We start from the raw sequence: 23,847 nt of genomic DNA on the forward strand, positions 1-23,847 counted from the left end.
AGCCACATCTATCCCTCCGGTCTACTAGTTATATTTTTCAAAGAACCATCAGACCCAACATGAGTAATAACAAATTCTTGCCTACCCCAAATCTGCCCCTTCTCCACACCATCAGTGGCACTCCATCCATCCATTTCATTATGAGCTTTTTCTACCATTCCCTTTCAGCTCATCACCAAATCTAGATGATTTTCTCTTTAAACATTAATGAATCACATCAATTTCTCTGTTCCTCCTAGTCCAAGTCAGCACCAGTTATTACTTGGACCACTGGCTTATTTCTATACATGGCCTAACCTTCTCTTCTTCTGATCCCTCACTGACTTTTTTTGATTTTCTGTCTCTGTCTCTATGTCTCTCACTTTCTCTCTCTTTTGTCTCTCTCTATCTTTTTTCTCTTTCTCCCTTTCTCCCCATCCCCACCCAAATGCACACTCACATTAAAGCTGCTAAAAAGTCCTTCAAGTGTTTTTGAAATAAAAACCAAATGCCTTAACACCTCCTGGACCCTGATCTCAGTGTCTTCTTTCATCTCTAATCATTATTTCTTCTTTAGAGTTGACCAAACAGTCCTGGGGCTCCTTTGGCTTCCTTGAAACCACCATGCCCTAGAGACTTTGTACAGGGTAAGGATGTTTACAGCCCATAACATCCTGAGTGCACCTATGACACTTCTTGGCCCCTACCCCCACCAAGTCCTTTGTGTATTGATATAGTGCTTTATACTAGAAGGCTGTGATTTGCTCCATCCCTCTGAGAACATCTATGCAAGTGTATCTTGTCCAAAGAGATTATCTGAGGATCTAAGGGTCTGCTTTGCCCACATCAAACCCTGACTCCCTGGGGCACACCCAGCAGTTCCAGAGAAGAGTCCACACTTCCCTGGTGGGAGGAGAGCACCTTGTCCTCTCCTGGACATGACCAGCCAGCTTTGAGCAGAAGCAGCACCCCACCCAGCCATGGCTGCCCTGCAAACTTTCAAGAGGTGCTTTGAACATAAGAGAGGATGGGGGAAAAAAACCTATGGCAGGGGCTGGAGCAATAGCACAGCGGGTAGGGCATTTGCCTTGCACACAGCCGACCCTGGTTCCATTCCCAGCATCCCATATGGTCCCTCGAGCACCGCCAGGAGTGATTCCTGAGGGCAAAGCCAGGAATAACCCCTGAGCATCGCCAAGTGTGACCCTAAAAGCAAAAAAAAAAAAAAAAACAACCTATGGTATATATACATCATGGAGTTCTTCTCAGCTTTAAGAAAAAATAAGGCCAGGCAATTTACTATAAGGTGAATGGACCATATTGAGTGAAATCAGGAAGAGGTAGAGGAACACACCCAGAATGGCCTCACTCGTATGTGGAATATAAAGAAATTCTATAGGGGGAAATCAAATGCCCAGTGGTAATAGAAACAAAGAGCAGAAGAACTGGTCTTCAGGAGGAAGCTCAGCACTGGGGCAGGGGCAAGGGGAACTTGTTAGGGAAGGGAACACAATGCAGGAGAGGAAAAATGTCTGCCTCAAGGCAGGCTGGGTGGGACAGAAACAGGGGACATTGGTGGAGGATAGTAGACACTGGTGAAGGGATTGGTGTTAGAAAATATACATTTGAAACTCAATCATAAATATGTTTGTACTTTTGTAATTCATGGTGGTTTAATTTAAAAAATTTAAAAAGAGATGCTTCTGCCATTTCTCTGTCTAGACATTGCCTTCCCCATATATGAAATCCCAGCCAACTCCACTGCCAGGAGCCAGGCTGGGTCACCTGAGCTGGACTGCAGGACGGGAGAGAGGGGATGATCTGCTTCATGGGAGGTGGTGCTCCTTTCATCTCCTTGAGGTGGGCCTCAGGCAGCACCTGAAGGGTACCCGGGTCTCTTCTGTGCTTGCCTCTCCAGAGAGCAGACCTCAGATACCCTAACTGTGAGGATACATATTTCTACAAATATGTAGATACATATTTCTACCTCCACTACCTCCACTACCCAGCCGCCGCCACGCTCCAGGACACTTTTCGGACCATGCAGCCGCAAAGCGGCCGCGCAACACATTGTAAGACACTATATACCCATCTTCCAGAATTGCCATACCATATTTGATAGGGTTCAAATATTGTTTGAACCATGGTAACACCTACAAAGGTGATTAGAGGCCGCCCCAAAAGCCTCTATCCCTCTCGGAGAGCCTGGCAAGCATTTCTACAAAAAGATACAGATATTGAGCTTCTGACCAAAGAAGATTTGAGCCAGGATGAAAAATGGAATGCACTGGTTGGGTTTAGTTTTTTTTCCCCCCCTAACATCCCCCATGTAACATCCCGTGAAAATAGGTTTCCTCGTACTGTGGTATTCCTTGTCCGAGCTTTTAATTCTAACAAGGACATAAAAGAGAGGGAGAAAAACTAGGGCTGGGGGAGGAAAAAAGAGAGAAAGAAAAGAATCACACAGAAAGAAGGGAGATTGAAAGGAGGTAGAGGGAGAGGGAGATGACGGGAGGAAAGAAGCTTATGGGGGGGGATTAAATTCTAACCAGAGAAGCCCAGGGTACACAGGCACCTCCCTTTCTCCTTCTGAAGCCTGAAGGCAGACCAAGATGCTGTGTCAATTACAGAAAGAAAAAAAAAAATCAATGACGCTGCTTCTCAAGCTCTTTCCGCCATTCGGTACGGATGGGAGCCTTCACTTTCCAGCCCTGATTCATTTACGTGTAGCCTCTCTGGAGGCTGCTGACATATCGTGGTCTCTGAAGAGTTGGAAGGAAAAGCCCCTTTGTTTCCCACTGAAACTGTTCATCAGCACCGTTGGTAGAGGAGCTGCTATGGAAGCTCTCTAGGGCCTCACTGGGCCCCTCCCCAGGGATGTGAGTGCCTTCCTCCACCAGCCAGACCTCTCCCCGGAAGTGCCCAGGGCCACTAGGCACTCCATCAGTGGGCTGAAACTCTCTTAATTCACCCTTTTGGCCTGCTCGGTGTCTTTCCTGGTTTCAGTATATGAAGCCTGATCTGGTGCTACCATCATCCCAGGCTAATAGCCAGCGGGAAAATGCCTTCGTAGGGGGTGTTTATTCCAAAGCGATGGCCTTACTGAGGACCCTCATCATGGCCAAGAAAGCCCTGGGCCAGGACTGGGGGGTGAGGGTCTGACCCACCTAGCACTGCACTGTAGCACTGTCCTCCCGCTGTTCATTGATTTGCTTGAGTGGGCCCAGTAACGTCTCCATTGTGAGACTTTGTTGTTACTGCGTTTGGCATAATGAATACGTCACAGGGTAGCTTGCCAGGCTTTGCCATGTGGGTGAGATACTCTCAGTAGCTTGCCAGGCTCTCTCAGAGGGGCGGAGGAATCAAACTCGGGTCAGCCAGGTTGGCCGCATGCAAGGCAAACGCCCTACCCTCTGTGCTATCGCTCCAGCCCTGACCCATAATCTGAAGGTGGTGACCCACCTACTAGGATGAAAATCTAATGGTGAACAGAGCTGTGCACTTAACCTTTGGGCTCATTTTATATATTTATTTCTTAATTTTTATTTACACAACATGATTTTCAATGTTGTTAATAATATAATTTCAGGCATACAATGTTCCACCACCAAACCCACCACCACTGTCAACATCCCTCCACCAATGTCCCAAGTTTCCTTCTCACGCCCCACCCAGCCTCCTTCACAAACTCATTGTTTAAATGTGATTACTATAGTTGGGGCACATGTTTACAATAGCATTGCCCCTTACAGTTTTGGCATTTGTTGTCATGACCTCACTTCTACACCACTCGTTTTCAAGTTCCCTGATCCCTTATATTACCATCATTCCGCCTCCTCCTTCTCTCCTACCCACAAGTCCACCCTTTCTTGGACATTCTCATTTCCAGGAGCAAGGGTTTGTTTGGGCTCATTTTAAATTTGAAACATTTCTAGGGAGGTCTAACCTGCAGGGCCCATACTAGTTTCCTACAGCTGCTCAACAAGTCACACACACACACACAAAAGTATGTCTTCAACAACACAGACATTCTGTCATCGTGGTAGAGGTCAGAGGTCTGAAATGGGTCAGCAGGACTGCTTTCCCTCTTGGGAGCAGGCAGTGGCTAGAAAAAGACTCCTGCTTGCTTATTTTTATTTATTTATTGGCACTTAGGTGCTGTCTGCCTTCCCTGACTCAGGACCATCTTAGTCCATTTTGAAAGTTACAGCTTTAACATCCTCCAAGCTCAGGCTGTTTCCATCATTGCCTTTGCTTCTCAGTGTCCTTTACCCTGTTTCTTTTTCTGCCTTAGACACTCCTTCCTTCCTCCTGTTCCTCCCCCATTAAAAAAAAGGGAGTATCATCATTGTGATTCCATTAGATCCATCCAACAATGCAAGATAAATTATCTCCAAACCTTTACAATACTCATCCTAAAAAGCTCTTTTTGCTCCATATGGCAATAGAGCTCATGTTGTAAGAGGCATTAGTCTTATGTAACTACCATATTTCCAACTTCTATCTCTCTGTCTCTCCCTGTCTCTGTCTCAGTTTCTCTGTGTGTGTGTGTCTCTCTCTCCTCTATCTCTCTCTGTCTCTCTCTCCCTCCCCCCCCCTTTCTCTTTCTCAAATTTCCTAAATGAAGTTACTTCATTACCTGTCTTTGCTGGAAATTCATTTCTGCAACAAAAAAACAAAGAGCCTTAAGCCAGGTGGAGATTGGCTGGGACTGAGTTGTTTTCCTGGGGATCAACAAGACCTCACTTCCACCTGAGAAAACCTAAGCTATAGTGGACAACTCCCATGCTGCGTGGAAACAGTGATCCTAGGGCATAGCTCTATGGATGTTTTAGTGAAGCCAGCTGGACCTTGATGTCCAGGCCATGCAGGAGCTCGTACCTGCACCAACCTGCCCTCTCTGGTCACTCAACCCACCAAAGATAGTTCTCTCAGGACTATGTGGGCTGCTAATAGATTTTTTTAATTTTTTATTAGTGAAACACCATGAGGTACAGTTGTAGACTTACAAATGTTTGTGCTAATAGATATTTTTGTAAAACAAAAAAAAAGTCTTTAAAAACAATTTTAACAAACTAATAAAGAATATTCTTTAGCAAAAGTAATGGTCAAACAATGGATAGGGGATAAGTTACCTAATGAAACCAGAAATTGTAAAACACACAGGGAATGTAGTCAGTTAAAAGGCAGGGAACCTAGGGGTCATTGGTATACGGATAGGGCCAAGGAATACTGAGATTGAAGGTGAAACCAGTCTGTGCCTGAAACCCTATTGTAAACAAATTTATAACTCATCATATCTAAATTAAAAATTTAGAAAGGAAAAGACATTCTGTGTTTTTTTCTTTTTTTATGCTTTGTTTTTGCATTGCTTGAGATTGAACCCAGGGTCTCGACCAAAGACTTTCCATTGTATACATTATGACATTTGGATGGTTTTTCCACAATGAATATAACAACCTGTCTTCTGGTTTGTCTTTCTCTACAACATTGTTTAAAAAAAAAATCTTTGTTGTTTTAGTATTAGTCACTATTTTGTTATGTTAAATCCCTAACTAGACTATTTCAGGAAATTCTGATCACTCTGATAAGGCCTGCCCTAGTTCGAACAGAAGGACCTTTCAGTTTGTTCATTGCAGCACTCTTTACAACAGCCAGAATCTGGAAAAAACCTGAGTGCCCGAGAACAGATGACCGATTAAAGAAACTTTGGTACATTTACACAATGGAGTACTATGTAGCTGTTAGAAAAGATGAAGTCATGAAATTCACATACAAGTGGTACTATGTGAAAGGTATCATGTTAAGCGAAATGAGTCAGAAAGAGTGGAATAGACACAGGAAGATTGCATTCATCTGGGAAACATAAAGCAACAAAATGGGAGACTAACACCCAGGAGTGGCTAAGATTAGTACCAAGAATTTTGCTCCATGACTTGGAGGCCAACCACATGTGCTAGGGGTAAAGGAAGCTCAGATAGAGAAGAGAACACCAAATAAAGGGTGGGAGGGACGCTGGGACCCATGGTGATGGAGGATGGGTGCTGGTGGAGGGATGGGTACTTGATCATTGTATAACTGAAACCCAAGCACAAAAATTTGTAAGTCTATAACTGTATCTCATGGTGTTTCACTAATAAAAAATAATAATAATAAAATAAATATAAATTTTTTTTTAAAAAGCATACAAGCAGTTCTGGACTGAAAATTCAAGGTGTGATGACTTTAACAACCACACCAAAAATACACAATCAGAATGATAATGCCTTCAAAAAGTGGTACCAGGATATTTGTAAATCTACATGCAAACGCATGAAAATGGACCTTTACCTGATACCATACATTTAAAGCAAATAAGAGTGAATAAGAGACTTAAAATAAGAAAAGAAAGAGTAAAACTCATATACTAGGAGTCAGATAATACAAGGGTTACGAATTTGCATGTAGCCAACCCCAATTTGATCCCCTGAGCACCACTAAGAGTGATACCTGAGCAAAGAGCCAGGAGTAAGATCTGAACACTGCTGAGTGTGGCCCAACCTGTCCCCCCAAAAAGCTCCTAGAACAAAACATCAAGAAACAGTTTCAAACAGTTTCAATTTGTCTTGACAATAAGGTACTGAGTTTGACAAAAAGTTAATGGATATGTCCCTAAAAATACAGGTAAGGAAAGCAAAGAGGAGCAAAGGAGTTCTGCACAGCAAAAAAAGTAATATTGAAAGAAAAAAAATACCGATAGAATAAGAGAATATATGTGCAAACCACAAATAAGATATGAGCTAATTTTCAAAATATATCAAGAACACCTAAACTAAATAGCAAAAAAAAAAAAGCTAAATAACCAGAAGCCTAATAATTTGATTTTAAAATAGGTTAAAGATTAGAAACAGGGACCAGGAAAACTGGTCCATGGTTGGAAGTCTGCCATAAGTGGGGTGAGGGGCGGGCGGGGAGGGCAGTTAAGATAGAGAAGGGACCACTATTATAAGAACAGTTGGAAATGATCACTCTGGGTAAGAACTGTGTGCAGAAAGTAAAGGGATACACATAATAACCTATATTGCAAATCCTAATGCCTAAAAGGAGAGACAGACAGACAGACAGACAGACAGACAGACAGACAGACAGAGAAGAAAAGTGCCTGTCATAGAGGCAGGCTGGGTGTAGCAGGAGGGAAACTGGGGACATTGGCGGTGGAAAATGTGCACTGGTGAAGGGACGGGTCTTGGAACATTGCATGACTAAAACCCAATCATGAACAACTTTGTAATGCTGTACCTCATGGTGATTCAATTTAAATAAACAATAAAACTAAAATAAATAAAATAGGTTTAACAGCTGGATAAATTTTTTTCCAGAGAAAAGATTGAAATATCCCATAAGTACATGAAAAGATGCAAAATGTCACTAATCATCAAGGAACTACAAATCAAAACCACAATGGGATCTTATCTCACATCTGTTAGGATGGCTGATAGTAAGAAAAGAAAGAGACAAGTGTTGTCAAGGATGTAAAGAATCCTGGTACAGGCAATAGAAATATAAAATAATGCTGCCTCTTTGGAAAACTCAAATATTAAAAACATAATGACTGCATGTTTTTATGTTATACACTTCTAAGTGTATATTCAAAAGAGTAGATCCAAATCTAAAAAAGATATTAGCATTCTTCATTACTACTCACAGAAGCCTACATCTGGAAGCAACCTAAATACCCATTGACCAATAAATGAAGGAAATGTGATATCTACCTACAATGGAATGGGATCCACCTATCATGGAGGAAAAGAGCAGGGAGTGACCAGTCTCTGAAGGATCAAATTAATACATCATAATTAACATATGTGACCCAATTGGTCAACCTCTATAGATTATTTGCATAATGGGATGGCATCATCTTGTCATATAAAAATGTTTATATGTCCATATAAAGATATGTGCAAGTCAGTCCCATAACCACCCACACCCTCATTTGCCACCAGATCTGTTGTTCCAATAAGTTGATCTCAAAAGGTATAACCAACCAGATAACAGAAATAAGTAATGGACAGGATATGTAATAAATATGAACCCAGGCCTCTGTATAGAAGGGGTTGTCTTTCTCCCTTGTTTCTGTTCCTGCACCTTATTGTGCTATCTACCTGCCTGCCTGTCGTGATATACCAAGTTGAGCTGTTAAGTAAAAGAGACAGAGTCATAAACTAAAAGGCCTGTGGTGACTGGCATGCTAATCTTACACACTATCCACAAGATCCCAGAGCAGATCTGTATCTGCTCAACACATCTTTTAATAAGAAGAAAATCCTTTCACATGCAACAGCATGAATGACACTTGAAGTGTTCTGCCAAGTGAAATAAGCCCGTCACAGAATGACCAGGAGGGCATGAATCTGCCTGTGTGAGTAAGTTAAATTACTCAAACTCAGAGGAACAAAGAAGAGAATATTAATTAGCAAGTGTAAAATTTCAGTTATGCAAGATGAATGAATCCCAGAGGTCCACTGCAAGTCGCTGCCTATGATCATAATACTATACTGTACACTTAAATATGAGTTTAAAAGATAGATTCTAGACTGGGAATAGGGCACAAGTCTGATCCGTGTTCCAACTAGTCCCTTGAGCCCTGCTGGGTACAGACTTATAGATTGCCGAGTACCACTGAGGTGACCCTCAGTCTTCTGAGCACTGCAGGGCCAGGGTCGCCTCTCAGCCTGGGCCCTGAAATTGACCGGCTGGCCTGGTTGGCTGAACACAACTGAGAGTGGAGCAAACACTGAGCACAGCTTGGAAGGGGCCCACAATACAAAAAAGATGGTAGAACTCGGAGCCCAAGAATACAGCTCAGTGGCAGAGAGCCTTCTGGAGCCCTGTCTTGAATGCATAAAGGCACAAATTAGATCCCTGGCATTACCCCACATCACTGGGTGTGATCCCCAGACACAAGTGAGATCCCTGGGATCCTACAAAAATGTGTGTGAGCCCCAGAGCTCCATAACCAAATATGCAGGCACAGCAACCAAAGGTGCAACACCTCAACCCTACAAAAAAAAAAAAAAGAAAAAGAAAAAAGAAATGTGTGATTCCCCCAGACCCCACAGCAAATGCAGCCCCCAGCAACGATGACACCACCTTTACAGAGGAAACGGCACGAAGGAAAGGGTGTGGTAGATGAATGGATAAATAAATAACAGAATTTATTCTAAAATGGTAGATCTCATAGTAAGATCTCTGATTGCTATAAAACATTTCGTTTCTAACTTGAAAAATGAAAGGTGTTATCTTGAATCCATTTCTGCCATGCGCCAGCCAATTGCCTCCCTGGGAGGCAGGATCCAAACAACGGAGTCAGGCAGAGGGCCAAGCCTCATGGTCTAAGTTTCAGTGATTCTTTCTTTTTCATTTTGGGGACCATGCCTGGCTGTGCTCAGGAGTTACTCCTGATTCTGTGCTCAGGGATCAGTCCCAGCGGTGCTTGGGAATTATACATAGTTCTGGAAATCTAACTGGGAGGCCATATGCCAGACCAATGTCCTACCCACTGCACTATCTGGCCCCTAAATTTCAGTAACTCACCACACTGAGAGCACCCTTCTGCTCAGATCCCCCAGTGAGCTTTCTCAGCCCCATCTAAAGGAGTTTTCCCCTCCCAGGCCAACTCAGAAAAGCCTCTGGCCCTGACACAGTGGAAACTTCTCCCTAGTTCCAACTACTCAAGCAAGTGACACCAAGACACAGGAGCTGCTAGCTGAGACAGGGACAGCACACCCGGGGGTCAGATTTCCACACGACTTCCATTCCTGGGCTGTGTGCCAGGCCTGTTGGCTTCTCTGTACTCACTCTTTGTCTCCTGCCTCTGATACAACACATCAAACCGACCAGTGTTCTGCTGTGCTGTTTCCCAAACACAGAACACCAGGTAGTCAGACCCCTGGGAGGAGAGCAGAGAGATAAAAAGATCTACTGCGGCCAAAATGCATTCCCTCCAGAACACACAAGCTTTTCTGTGTTGTATCTCACACTCTGTCCATATTTACTTTCAAACAGAAATCTTGTTGCCTTCTTCAAGTAAAACTGATACCCAGGAAACCATTCTATTTCATCTTGTACCGAGAGGGTGTTGTTTCATGGATTCCAAAAGAGGAGTGAGGTGAGTTTGGTGAGGGTGTGGTGGAGGAGTGGTGGGCCCCCAACCCCCTACCAGGGACCCCTCCCAAAGACTGACTGCCTTAGGAAGTGGTGCTGGGGATTCTCCAGGAACTGCAGGGTTACACCAAGCAGTGCTTGGGGGCCTCTGGGATTCTACTCAGCCATGTTCCAGGGACCATGTGGTTCCAGGGACCTCACCAGGGTCATTCACATGCAAGGCATGTGTACCTAGCCCCTGTTCTATATCTCTCTGACCCCGAGAGGAATGAGTTAAAGAGGACACTATTGTCCAGTGGTCCCACACAAGCACAGAAGGAAAGGCCATTGAACTGTCACAGCGACTGTCATACTTGAGTCTCACTGTGGGTTGGAATCACTGAAACACCTTCCAGATTGCATTCCCAGAATACACTGAAATTACTTACACCGCCGTTATGATTGGTCTGGGCTGGGACCTGGGCATCGGTATCATTTTTAACTCTGGCAATTTAATGAGCAGGGAGAGATGAGAAACACTGCTTTAAAATAAAGAGATTTCAGAAGTAGAACTAGGTTGCAGAGAATGAAAAAGCAGACATGTGGTTTTGGGGGAGTTTGCTTTCAGCAGAGACCAGCAGTCTTCACCCTCAGACATGAATGCCTCTCCTCACTCTCCTGCTACCTTGCTGGGTGATTTAACCTTCTCGTGTCTTATCTGTAAAATCAGAATAGAAATACTTGCTGTGCCCAACTCGCAGTTTCCTTGGGAGGTCAAGATGGGATAATAGATGTGAGAGCACTTTGAAAAAAAAAGAGATTGAAGTGCTATAAAAAAGGTAAGATTTATACAGTTGTCAGTTTTCCCCCCAAAGATGGCCCTAAAGATAGTGATTATCAGCAGTAAAGACCTCCGTGCAAGCAGCATCCCTGAGCTCACAAAGGCAACGTCCTTTGACAAGTGCGCTCAGTCACTCTGAGTGTCCCGTGCTGTTTGCGACGCACACTTGCCCGTAACCTGCCTTGCACTAGAACTATAACAGAAGTAGGTCCCATCAGCTCGCAAATCCAAGACCTTAAAAAAAAGCCGAATGCTTAGCACACTTAAAACTCCAGTTGCAGAACACTGCTCTAAAGGGGGAAAATGTAGGGTCCCAGTCTTGTCCATCCTGGCTGTCATAGAAGACGGGGGCAGGGGACTGAGAGTAATCTATCAGGGCAAGATGTGTGTCAGAAGCAGAAAAGCCTGATTCCCCTGGCAAATAGAGCAGACTTGTCAAAGATCAAAGCCCAAACCTGCTGTAGAATTTAGTCCCATCTAGACATCTGCTCCAGCTGCCTGGATAAGCATCTCTGTAAGAGACAGTGCCAAGTTACCAAGAAATGAAGCGACTTGCTCCACCTTCTCTCCCCACTGGTCCCGGGGTGCAGTGGGGCCCCTCTTACAGGGAGGCGGTCTTGAACCATAGATGGCCACAGAGTTGAAGATTAGCATTGCAACACACTCTCCCCTCTCTTTGGTTTGATGTTTTCCTTTGGCTAAGAAATATCAGCGATACAGTTCTTTTTCAAGGAAAACACATACAGAACTGTTACGTCTCTTTGATTTTTTTTTTCCTAATGAGCAGCTTGGGCTCAGAGCAAGGATGGAGAGAAGCCAGGATTTGGCTAGGAATGATCCTGGTGGTAGGTGTGAGCATCAGAGAGAGGCGGGGCAGATCAGTTACCTCCTTCTCCTCAAGTTCTTCCACTCCGCTTCAAGGTGGAGGTGCTCATTATAGGCGTCTGCCTGCTGGGCTCTCTGCTCTTCCACCCAACCCCCTCACTTGCCTCAAAACTACGCCCCCCTCAAAAAACTAGAAAGATGCAGAGTAGGGAGAGTTAAAAGGTTTTCCTTGCATGAGGCAGATCCCAGTGGATCCCCAACACCAAATGTGATTCCTTAAACCCCACCCAGAATGATCCCTAAGTGCAGAGCCAGAAATGATCCAGAGCATAGCCAGGTGCAACGCAAACACCCCAACCCCGCAAAGAAGCCAGAAATACACTCAGCCAAAGCTAGTTACACCCTGATCTTAACACGTTTCAGATCCCTTTGCAGGTAAAGTTACAGTCAAAAGTGAGACTTGGTGTCCAAGGCACAAAGTTCAGAAGTTAAATGTCAGCAGTCATGGTCTCATGTTAGACCCCCTTGCATCTCATTTTCCTGTACCTACGCAGAGGAGCAGACACTTGTGTGTCAGCCAGTTTTTCTCGTAGAGCATATTATGAGCAAGAACAGCTGTTAGAGAGGGAGTTCAAAGAACACAGCATAGTGCAAGCTCTCTTTCCAGTAACTGAGACTACTGCCTTCCTTCCTAGGAAGTCCAGGAACTTCCTAAGCTTTGTGTCCTGTGACAAGACTCTCAAACGTTCTCAGGGGCCAGAGATATAGTAGTTTAGGATTGTGGTAATTATAGGAGTTAAGACACTTGTCTTGTATGCAACCAACCCCAGTTCCATCCCTGGCACCACAGATGGTTCCCCAAGCACCACCAGGAGTGACCCTTCATCATTGCCAGGTTGGGCCCTGAAATAAAATTATTTTTTTTTAAGATCTTGGATAGGGGTATTTATCCTTAGGTGGGGACAAGGGGTTCAGAGCTCAGGAAAAAGAACACTCAACCATTCATCCCTCAAGGACTCCCTCCCTTTCTTTGGAGGAAACAATACTCATCGATAAAGCAGCAAGAGGTTGTACATTTTCTCAAAGGACATGGAAATTGTAGCATTTTTGTGCTGTTAGAATTACATGCAAACAAAACAGTAGATTTTTTTTTCTCAGCTCTCAAAGAGTGAAAATTTCTGATGCACCAAGGATAGACAGGCCCCAAACTCAAAATAAAGGTTAAAATTAGATTTTCTTGTAAGATACCTCCCAGGGGTACCCAGGTTAGTTGCTGCAGCTGCTCTTCACAGGGACCACTTCCTCCACCCAGTCAGCCTAAGAAAGAGACACAATACACATAATAGCCCGAAACTTGACTGTAAGATAATTTCTCAAGTAGCTTCTCCAAGTATAATACCTTTGCTTCCAGAAAAAAAAAATCCCTGCCAATATTTGAAAAGTCAAAATTCTATGCAAAAAAGAATAATACAATTGAACATAAAAGCTCCTTTCAAACTATTTCCTAGGGACTGAACCACCCCAAAAAGCCTCACAACAGCTTTCCAAATATGTTTTATTTATTCACTAAAGAAAAGGCAATTTGGAGTTCTTGTATTCTTTTCACATAGAGATGCTCCACTGAGCTTTAAGGAAATCATTCGTCTTTTGGTGCGAAATGAGTAATTCCTCAGCTTCCAAGGAACATAATTGTTGCAAACATCTGAAATGTGAACATTTACTCAAAATACCTTTTATAGAGGTACAAACAAAAAAACTTGAAAAAAAGTCATTTACTCCTCTCGACATTAATGTTTTAAAAAATTGATACACTGACCAGGCCTCAACTGCCAGCCCCCATCACATATGGCCCCCAACCTGCTCTGCTGCACTGCCAGATATGACCAAAATAAACAAAAAAATCCATGTACTCTCAAGCACTTGGTATGTACAAAGTAGCTCTGAACAGTTCTTTCTAGGGAGAGAACAGGAGGTTCTGTCCTTCCCTGAAACACAGTGCCTGAAACACTGTACTAAGAGGCAAGCACTGAGACGCACCTAGCTTAGGCAAATGGCTTAATTTCATTAACCAAGATCCCTTAAATAGAAATGCCAACTGATCCATCCAGCCCTGATAAGAACAAACTTCGTCTGTAGTCAGCGCAGGAAAGGGGCCTTCTCCCTAGCCTGGAACCCAAGTACCCAAAGTAAAGCATAGGGAAGTCCCCTTCCTTCCTGTCATACTGTGCCCCAGCCAAGCAGGCACCATGGGATCTCCTGGAAATGAAGACCAGAGAGATAATCCAGGGGTCAGGCTGTCTTGCACACAGCCAAACCAGATTGGATTCCTGGCACCAAATATGCTCCCCTTGTATATCACTCTAATGTTATATCACTCTAATGATATATGGCATCATCAGGAGTGGCCTGAGCAGACTCAGGAGTAGGCCTTGAGCCCACCAGATATGACATCCCCTACACACACAGAAAATGAGATGACCTCTCCAGCTGTCCCCACAGGGTGGCTGAATGTGCCACCACACCCCCCACTGGCACACATCACACACACACACACACACACACACACTGATCCCCAGGCTCCAGACCCGAACAGGTGGTAGCTATTAGATCATTCAGTTCCCACCCTCCACCTTGGGTCCAAATAACCTTTTACCAAGAGGCTAATTTCCTCTCTTCCTTGGTACCCACAAGACACAAGGAGGAGATTAAGGTTTCTGTTCCTCTGAGTCTAAAAGGAACAAATCCACACTAGCTCCTACTGGTCCTTTCTCCTCTCTGAATCCAGTTTCTTCCTGCTTGAAGTGGTCATGGCCATACTTTACCATGAAACTGTGACTGAGATCCATTATCCCCTGGTCACCATGGAGAACTCTGTGGGCACCAGTGAGTCCTCAGCAGCCTGGACCATGATCTCTGCAATTGTGGGATGGGGGGAGGGGGGAGGGGGTCTAGGGTAAGGGGAAAGGGGACTCATTTGTCCTTTAAAGACTTAACTCCCTGATGTCCTCTTCTGGGATGCCCCGGAGCAGAAATATGCTCAACAGTCACACTGGGGTTAGAGGGGACATCAGCTCAGTACAAAGGGTTTGAGGCTCCCCTCTGCACAGGAAATGATGGGCGGAAAAAGGGGATTAATTTTCTTTTCCAATGAATCTTAACACCAGTAACAGATGTTCTGACTGACACAGCGAAGAGTTCCGAGGCAAAGAGGCGATCTTCCGGAGTTCTCTCTCTTACGTGGTGCCTGGGCTGGCTCAGTCCAGGAAGAAGATCTAGAAGGTCTCCTGTCTGCCCCACCCCCGCGCCGAGGTGTGGCCACAGCGAGGGCCAAAGGAGGAGACCCCAGAATCTGAATCTTCAGGCTTGGTCAACGCCAGCTGCGAGCTGGGTGTCAGCTTCTGGGAGGGGCACCGCTACCCAGGCCAGGCCCTACACACTGACAGCTCATCTCACAGAGAGGTCATGCACCCTCTCAGCCAAGTGTGTAGTGGGCCTGGGAGGTTCTGGAAAATTCCATGGAGTCCATAATGGTTCCCAACGCAGGCAGAGGCAGCTCCCTCTTTGGTGCTTCCTTGCTAGGTGGGATGCGTGTTGCCAATGTGGAGGTGAAGGTTCGGGTGCGTGGGGATGGGGGGGGGGTCGAGAAGAACTGAGTGCGCAAACACGTGTGCCTCTGTGCGCGCACACGTCTGTGGGTGCGTTCATGTGTGTGCATGAGTGTGTGTGTGCGTGTGTGTGAGTAACCACGGCTCGGGCCTGTTGCGTGCGTGTGGGCCTCGGCCAGGCCACCGCCACCTCCTAACCTGCACCGTCCTCCTCCGGCGGGCCCCGGGGCTCCGCGGATGCAGGCCGCCTGCTGCCGTTGGGCCCTTTCCTCCACCACCGCCCGCTCCCGCTCCTCCCCGCGCTTATTGGGGAGATCCGAGTTCATTAATTAAATCCCGGGCTCAGATCGAAGTGTAACGTTATTCCAATCACATTTATCTCGCAGGCGGCGGCGGAGGAGGTGGTAACCTCGCCGGCAACGCGCGGGGGAGCCGGGAGCCGGCGGCCGGGGACGCACGTCGCTGCGCGCTCTCCGCCCCGCCGCCCGCCGCCCGCCGCGCAGACCCTCCGCCTTCCGCCCCGCCGCCCGCCCCGCGCCCCGTGGCCTCTGGGGTCCCGCCGCCCTCCGGGGCTCCCGCCCGGGCCCTCCCCCGCCCCCCCCCACCCCACGGCTCCCCGGACTCCCCCCCCGGCCCCCTCCCCCAGCCACACACGCGGCCACGCGCGCGCAAACACACACATTCACACTCACACGCGCTGACACGCCGGCGAGCGGCCGGCCGCTCCGTGCACCGCGTTCCCCGCGTTCCCCGAGCCCGGCGCGGCCCGGGATGAGAAACTGCAAAATGGCCCGGGTCGCCAGTGTGCTGGGGCTGGTCATGCTCAGCGTCGCCCTGCTGATCCTCTCGCTCATCAGCTACGTGTCCCTGAAAAAGGAGAACATCTTCACCACTCCCAAGTACGCCAGCCCGGGGGCGCCCCGAATGTACATGTTCCACGCGGGATTCAAGTGAGTGCGGGCCGCCGCTCGAGCGCCCTCGGGGGTCTGGTTTATGGGGGGGGGGGCGGTGTAGGGGAGGGTGGGAAGGGGGCTCTTGGGCTTCCCGGAGGGGTTTGGGGCCGGGGAATTGCGTGGTTCTGCCACTCTGAGCTTCCCTCCCGTGTCCCTTTTATTATTATCATTGTTGAACCCGAAGCCCCCAAGCCTTTGTCCGAATCGATGTGATTGCATGCTTGAGTCTCGTGTTCCGCGTCCCTTCCCCCATCTCTGAGAGGCAGAGGGTGTGTGTGTGCCTGTGCGTGCGTGTGTGTGTGTGTGTGTGTGTATGTGTGTGTTGGGGGGGGGGCGGAGGGAGGTGGACACTCGCGCGATCGCGCCTTCCCCGCGCCCTGTCCGCAGCCTGGGCGCCTGGGGCTCGGCCGGTCCAGCGCGAAGTCATGGCGCAGGCGCCTGTCCCCTCCCCGCGCCCCTCCCGCGGCGCTGCCCCCGCCCAGGATGCGCGCCGGTGTCCCCTGCAGCCCCCGAGGATGGGGAGTGGGGGGGACTCGGCCTCGCTCCCCCGCACCGCCCACCCCCGCCCCCTGCCCGGGATCGCTACAATCCCCCCGCCCCCCACCACCACTCCCCGCGCGCGCTGCGGGGGAAACGAGGTTCCCCCGGCCCCGGGTGCGAGCCCCCTCCGCGAGGTGGTGACAGGGGAGGGGGAGTGGGGGAGGCGCAGCTCAAGCAGAGCCCCCCTAGAGCAGGGCCTTGCGCGGGACCCGAGAGCCCAGCAACTGCCCCCCACTCCCGACCGACCCCGGCGGGCCGGGAGGTGCCGAGCCTTGGACCGTTGCAGTCGGCGGGCGCCTCCCGGATGGGGGTCGTCCTCCTCCCCGACCACCCCGGTGGGGATGGGGGCGGGGCGCGGCGCGGGAACGGCGGGGAGTGTGGGGGGCAGTGGTGCGGGCCGGAGGGAGCATCCCCCCCCCCCCATCCCGGTCCCTCCTGCATCCGCGCAACCGACTCGGTGGCGCTGGCGCTGTCCGCGGTGCTGACGCCCCGGCTCGGCGCGCGACGGCCATTTTAAGGTCGCTTGGGCACCGCGAGGGGTGGCCCGTGCGCCCGCCGGGACTCCCCGGGGCCCCCCCGGCCTCCCCGGGGCACCCGAGGGGCGCGCGGCTGCAGCCCAGGCCTCGGCGGGGCGTCCCGGGGGCCCGCGGGCCGCACCTGGGCCTGTGCGCGCGCGGCCGCCGAGCTCAAATGGCTCCTCCGGCAGCCGCCCGGCCAGCGCGCTTGTCTGTCTGTGCTCACGCTCCTCTCCAGGTCCCAGTTTGCCTTGAAGTTTCTAGACCCGTCATTTGTACCCATTTCGAATTCTCTGAGCCACGAACGCCAGGAGAAACCTAAGTGGACCTTTAATCGGACCGCGTTTTTACATCAAAGGTAGGCTAGGCGGGGTGGGGGAGAAAGAGCCCCCAGAGGTGCGTTTTGCATTCTGCAGCTCAAAGCCAAACAGATGACCCGAAGCCACCAAAGTCTGACCCCACCCCCAGCACACAGCCCAGGTGTAGTTTTGCATTGGGTGCTGGGCCTGATTGGAAGCTTTTCTACGTGCGTGCGGAGTGTCTTCCCAGAAAGAGAAAGCATCGGGAAGATCAATTGGAAGGGGGGAAAGGAGACTTTCTGCCCTGATTTACAGCTAGCAAGTCCGGCTCTCCTGCCAAAGCCATCTGTCAAAACAAAAACAAACAAAATTCATTGCGAAAAGACCACCGATACATTTTCCAGTCGCCTACCGAAGGGTGAGGGGGTGGGATTGGAGGGGGCTTGAAAACAATCAAATATTATTATCTCATTGAAACACACACCCAACACGATCTCTGTCCAAAGACCAGTGGAAATCCTGCCTAGATTTTGGGCAGGCATCTGGATATGCTTTTGCCTGTTTGTTTCTATCAGAAACCTTGGTAGTTTTTTAACATCTGACCAAAGCTACATAACCTCATCCTTCGTTTTCTCAGAGCACCCTCTTATATACAAGAAGGAAAAAGAGTCTATCGAAGTGGGGTGGGGGCGACTTTAGGGTGGGTTGGTTGGTTAGTTGGTTGGTTTTCTAAGTGAGGGAAGAAAGGGTTAGTCCTTGGAATTCATTCTCAGTGATTCTCCTTAGCCTGAGGGCTTAGAGAAGCCCTCACTCCTCCATGCTGGGTGGGGGGGGGGGGGGGGGGTGCGGACCATGCTGCTAAATGCAATGTGAGCCATCTAGTGTACTCATTAGGAGTGGAAATACTTCTTTTACATATACCGCCTTTACCATTGCAGGGAACTGTGTGCTGATCCTAGTATCCCTAGTTGGTGCATCTTCTCTTATTTCAAAGTGTGGAATTCCAGTAAATTTAGTACCTATAGTATGACAAGAATGTCACTTGAAAAGGGTGATGGTGATTTAAAACAACTTAGCACTGCTCAATTAGAATTTAGTCTATGACAAAAACTGGTTTATGCTTAAAAACTCTAGAAGTGTTCATTTTTAACTTTTGGGATTTTAATCCAAGGTGAGTTGTACAGACAACCTAGAAAATGTTCTTAGGTAAACAAATAATACCTTTTCCCAAAACATAATTCTAACTTCGTAAAAATATTCTCACTCTATACTATGTGATTGAAATAGCCCGCTAGAACAGCATGTTCCTTTCAAAATACCCCCTCTCTTATCCATTTATTAGGTGATTTTTTTCATTAATTTTCCAAGTTCCATTTAAATTTACCTTATCTTGGTTGTAAGAACTTGAAAAGAACATGACTGGATTAAAATTCTAGATTAAAGCCTTCCATTTGTGTTGCTCTATACTTCCACAAAAGAAGAAATTTCAATACAATTTCAGGTAAAGTGATGCTATGTAAAGACCTGCTGATTTGAGACAAAATAAGCAGTCATTCAAATATGATTTCTGAGCGTTGAATGATTCTAGTGGCAAAGTAACGTGCTTCTGGTTTTCTTAAATGTTTCCAAGAGCTGAGGCTTTAAGAAGACATATGTAATTTTACTTGGAGCTCAGCATGAAAGCAAAATGAAATTAGTGCTAAGTATCCCCTCTGCCTGTTTATCCTCCGAGTTCTTAGAATATACACACATTTTTCAGGACTTACCACTGCTTCTTTTGCTGAGGATTAGATTTCCCTGCCTAAATTGTGCTTTTATATAATCAAAAATTTTAAAAATCCCTGTTCCATTATTTAAAGGTCCTTAATGAGATTATCATCTCATTTCTATTAAATATTCAGCTACACCCACTGCTAGCACCATTTTCATGTTTTAATAATAGATAGTACAATACTGACTCACATCTATTTGACTCTTATTTGGACACCAGAGATATTTGATAGGCCTTGAACACTGGAAGCCAGTAGCAAACAAGTAGTGCCTAGTTACAGACTCTTGAGTTCCCAATGGCAGTGCATTAATGTGAGCTCTTTAGTGCCTGTGTCAATTTTCTCCTCGTATTTTCTGACAGTTTGTTCTATGTCCCTCCGCCCCCTGCAACCCTCCCCCCAACAAATAGACTTTTCACTTAGAGCAGAAAACCGATGGATGGCAGCTCAAACTCTAAATTGCAACATTTACAAACCTTGACTAGAAGAAGAGGAAAGCATGTCTGTAGGTTCTAAAGCAGACCAAAGAGGGTCTAATCTCAGGTTTAGTGTGTCTGCGATTCTTGTCTAAATGAAATGGGAACATAAGACATAAAATGGAAAATCAATTCTTTTGAATGGGATGCAATTTAATGAATTTCTTTCTATTTTAGGCAAGAAATTCTTCGGCATGTCGATATCATAAAAAATTTTTCTTTGACCAAGAGTAGTGTTCGGGTTGGACAACTGATGCACTATGATTATTCCAGCCATAAATATGTTTTCTCTATTAGCAATAACTTCCGGTCACTGCTCCCAGATGTATCACCCATTGTGAATAAGCATTACAATATCTGTGCTGTGGTTGGCAATAGTGGGATCCTCACAGGGAGCCGGTGTGGACAAGAAATAGACAAGTCAGATTTTGTTTTCCGTTGCAATTTTGCCCCTACGGAGGCTTATCAGAGAGATGTTGGAAGGAAAACCAACCTTACCACCTTCAACCCCAGCATCCTGGAAAAATATTACAACAATCTTTTGACTATTCAGGATCGCAACAACTTTTTCCTCGGTTTAAAAAAGCTTGACGGGGCTATTCTCTGGATCCCTGCATTTTTCTTCCACACTTCAGCAACTGTTACCAGGACATTAGTTGACTTTTTTGTTGAACACAGAGGTCAGTTAAAGGTCCAGTTGGCTTGGCCTGGAAACATAATGCAACATGTCAACAGGTGTGTATATTTTATTGCCTATAAGCATACCCTACCAGATGGCAAATCATTAGTGTAATCTCTTGGGGGTAGGAGCTATCCAGTTAGCTTAGCTGTTGCTTTTGGGATTTGTATGGGGGTTTATTTGCTGGGGAGGGGCTTCACTCAGTAATGTTTAGAATCTGCTCCAAATTGGACCTTTGAGAGTCACTCCTGGTAGTGCTCAGGAAACCATGTAGTGCCAGGGAACAAACCCTGAGCTAGCTCTCTAGTTAGCTTAGTTTTTAGGGCACACTTTATGTACTGTCAATGAATGAGTCATTGTAAGCAAGAAATTCTAGGTAAGGAATTTAGTCTACCAACTCCCAAATGAAGGGGCTGTTATTTCATTGGTCTTCCCTCTTCATCCCCTCTTACTTTCCTTGATGCGGAACGTAACCAGAAATCATAAACGTCACCACAGATCAATAACTCGAGGGGCTTAGTGGTAATACAGTGGGTAGTACACTTGCCTTGCATGTGGCAGTCAACCCAGGTTCAATCCCAGGAATCCCAGATCGCCCCACAAGCCCACCAGAATGATTCCTGAGTAGAGAGTGAGGAGTAAGTCCTGAACACTGCTGGGTGTGGCAACAAAACATTAAGACAAGAATTTTCATTCTAAAGCTATCTCCCAATAATATCCATGGCTAAATTAGATAAAATGGTATTTTAAAGAAGATGAATTTGAAAGGAAGACTTTTAAAAGTCTTCCTTTTTATTTGACGTTTGAATATTTTGTAGATGTCTAGGACTAATAAACCATCTACATAAATCACAGATTGTATAATCTGTCTTTATAATTTAAGATTTGAATGCCAAAACCTATGCAAGGAGATTTTATGAGCTTGTTCTTATGCCTGGCCTTTGATAGACAGGTTGGCCAGAGAGACAAAGTTTCCAATTGAGTTTGATGAGCCTGAATTCTAGCTGCACTTTAGAATCACTGCAGAGCTTTAAGAAATACTATTGCTTGGACTCTGTTGGAAGACACGTTAAGGTAACTTTGGTCAGGGAGGGAAATTTTGAAATTTTCAGGTAACTGCCCAAATGACTCAGACATGAAGCCATAATCCAGAGCGTTTTCTAAAGCAAGGTTCTCCCCCCCACCACACACACACCCTTTCCTTTTGCTTCAAATGCCTCATCTCAGGGCCTGAGAGACTATACACTCGGTGAGGTGCTTGCCTTGTGAAAAAGCTTACAAGGCAAGAGTTAGCAGTTATTGACCCCCAGTCAGTGTCCCCCCCAAAAGGGTAGAAACAGAATGAAACACCAGGCCTCCTTCCAGGTTGCCCTGTGGTCATTTGACCTCAACCTCCTGCTCTAAGATGCTCAGCTGAACTCAAAATTTCAGAAGTCAGTCTAATGCCTTCTGTAAGATTGGCTGGAGTGAGATGGGAGTTTTAAGATTTCAGCTGACAAGGAGGTCTTCGTCTTGGCAATCCTGGAGTAGTGAAGGAGGAATATGAGTGCTTGGAAACTTCAGGACAGGCCCTCAGAGCTGGCTGAGAGCATTACCTAGAATACCCCCTGCCACTCCAACCTGAACCAAACCCGAAGGGTCGATGAGAACTCCATCGGTATCCCGTCCATAGAAACCTTATTCCCATACAGTTGTTTCTGCATGTATAGCCAGTGAAAATAAACAAGCACCCATAGCAGTATCAAATGTTCAACAGTGTAGCTAGGAAGGCTCCAGGACCATATCTAAATAGGAAAGAAAGCATGATCCTCATGTAGCCTTTTTTTAAAAAAGAAATTCAGACCACATATAAGTACTTTTCCTAGGTTGTGGTATGTGAGGAAGGGCTTGGAGACCTCTAACTGAAAGGCTAAGGAGAGATCACTGCATTTTTTCACAAGAGGACCATGAAAGTAAAATAGCCTTCCCCCCAATCTTTCCAAACCTGAAAAGACTGAATGTGTAAGTTTGATAAGGGGGCTACAGGGGACTTAGCCTGTGTGGATGGTCCTCTCCTGGGTGACCTTCATGGCATCACCATGGGCTTAGAAACCCAATGGAGGACACAACCCCACAAAGGGGCAGGACTGGCTCTGTGCAAGCACTGGAATTGTATGCTCAAGAGGGTCTGGCCTTAGGTTAAATCATCTGTTACCACCCCCTTGGGATACCTGAGTCTTGTTGTTAGAGAGGCCCCCGTCTCCATTTTACGCATTTGACTGTTGAGGAGCCAGCCTTGCCCAGAGGTGTTGCATGGGCTAAGAGATTCAGGAAAGTATTGTAAAGGTCTGTGGACATCTCCCTCCCTCCACTCCCCCAGGCTGATCACTGTGATTGACAGCTGTGACCCAGGCCTCTGAATGCACCTGTACTTATTATCCCACAGGTACTGGAAAAACAAACATTTGTCACCCAAACGACTGAGCACAGGTATCCTTGTATACACCCTTGCGTCAGCAATATGCGAAGAGATCCACTTGTATGGATTTTGGCCTTTTGGATTTGACCCCAACACAAAGGAAGAGCTTCCGTACCATTACTATGACAAGAAAGGAACCAAATTCACCACCAAATGGCAGGAGTCCCACCAGCTGCCGGTTGAGTTTCAGCTGCTGTACAGGATGAATGAGGAAGGGCTCGCCAAGCTGTCTCTGTCTCACTGTGCCTAAGAACTCCAACAGAAAGTGCCAAACGGCTGTCTAAAAAGTGCCCCAAATCAAATTGAGTCGTCTTCAGATCAGAACCTTAGACATTCTTAGAAGGACCGTCTGCCCTTTCCGAGGAGAGCGATCTCCTCTCCCCCTTTTGTACTCACGACTCTTTTGCGGGTCTAAGCAGGACAGAAGCATGGGAGCCACGCGGCTCACGCTGGATGGATACGCAGCGTGTTGCGTTTGGAGCCATGCTGCTAGCGAAATGGAAGTATTTTCATGTTTGTATTTTAATAATAAACTGTCTCCCACTTTTTTAAATGAGGACCAGAGCTGAGGTCTCTGCATCTTTGTGCAGAGATAGACCTCCTCCTCCTCCTCGGAGGCTTCTAGCCAATTTGGGCAGGATGTCAACTTCGCTTGGGTAAGATCCGACTCTTCACAATGGAAATGCACACACAATCGGTTTGCATCTTCCAGCTGTCTCACTCTTCCTCACTCCTGTCTAGCTTCATCTCTTCTCTCGCCCCACCATGATGCGGTTGAGGAATTGG

The 23,847-nt window shown here is 46.8% G+C and overlaps 1 protein-coding gene and 1 long non-coding RNA gene across 2 annotated transcripts; one reads left to right on the forward strand and one right to left on the reverse strand.

The window, feature by feature from the left end:
* Positions 1–4,218: 4,218 nt before the first annotated feature.
* LOC130045271 (uncharacterized) lies at positions 4,219–16,185 on the reverse strand. The gene is made up of 3 exons (XR_008795533.1): positions 16,067–16,185; positions 9,745–9,907; positions 4,219–4,290 (listed from the first exon to the last, which is right to left on the reverse strand). It is a non-coding gene; the product is annotated as an uncharacterized LOC130045271 (long non-coding RNA).
* On the forward strand, positions 16,006–23,847 carry ST8SIA3 (ST8 alpha-N-acetyl-neuraminide alpha-2,8-sialyltransferase 3). The gene is made up of 4 exons (XM_056138024.1): positions 16,006–16,322; positions 17,619–17,738; positions 20,102–20,659; positions 23,029–23,847. Exons 1-4 carry the CDS (start codon positions 16,144–16,146, stop codon positions 23,309–23,311), a joined length of 1,140 nt encoding a protein of 379 aa, XP_055993999.1. The 5' UTR covers positions 16,006–16,143; the 3' UTR covers positions 23,312–23,847.

Source organism: Sorex fumeus, unplaced genomic scaffold, assembly GCF_029834395.1.
Source record: "Sorex fumeus unplaced genomic scaffold, SorFum_2.1 ptg000128l, whole genome shotgun sequence".
Lineage (NCBI taxonomy): Eukaryota > Metazoa > Chordata > Mammalia > Eulipotyphla > Soricidae > Sorex > Sorex fumeus.

Excerpts from the sequence above, each read along its gene's own strand:
- ST8SIA3 (XM_056138024.1), top strand. The coding sequence starts at position 16,144 with ATGAGAAACTGCAAAATGGCCCGGGTCGCCAGTGTGCTGGGGCTGGTC. Across the intron at positions 17,739-20,101 it reads ACCGCGTTTTTACATCAAAG|GCAAGAAATTCTTCGGCATG; the intron begins GTAGGCTAGGCG and ends TTTCTATTTTAG. Across the intron at positions 20,660-23,028 it reads ATAATGCAACATGTCAACAG|GTACTGGAAAAACAAACATT; the intron begins GTGTGTATATTT and ends ATTATCCCACAG.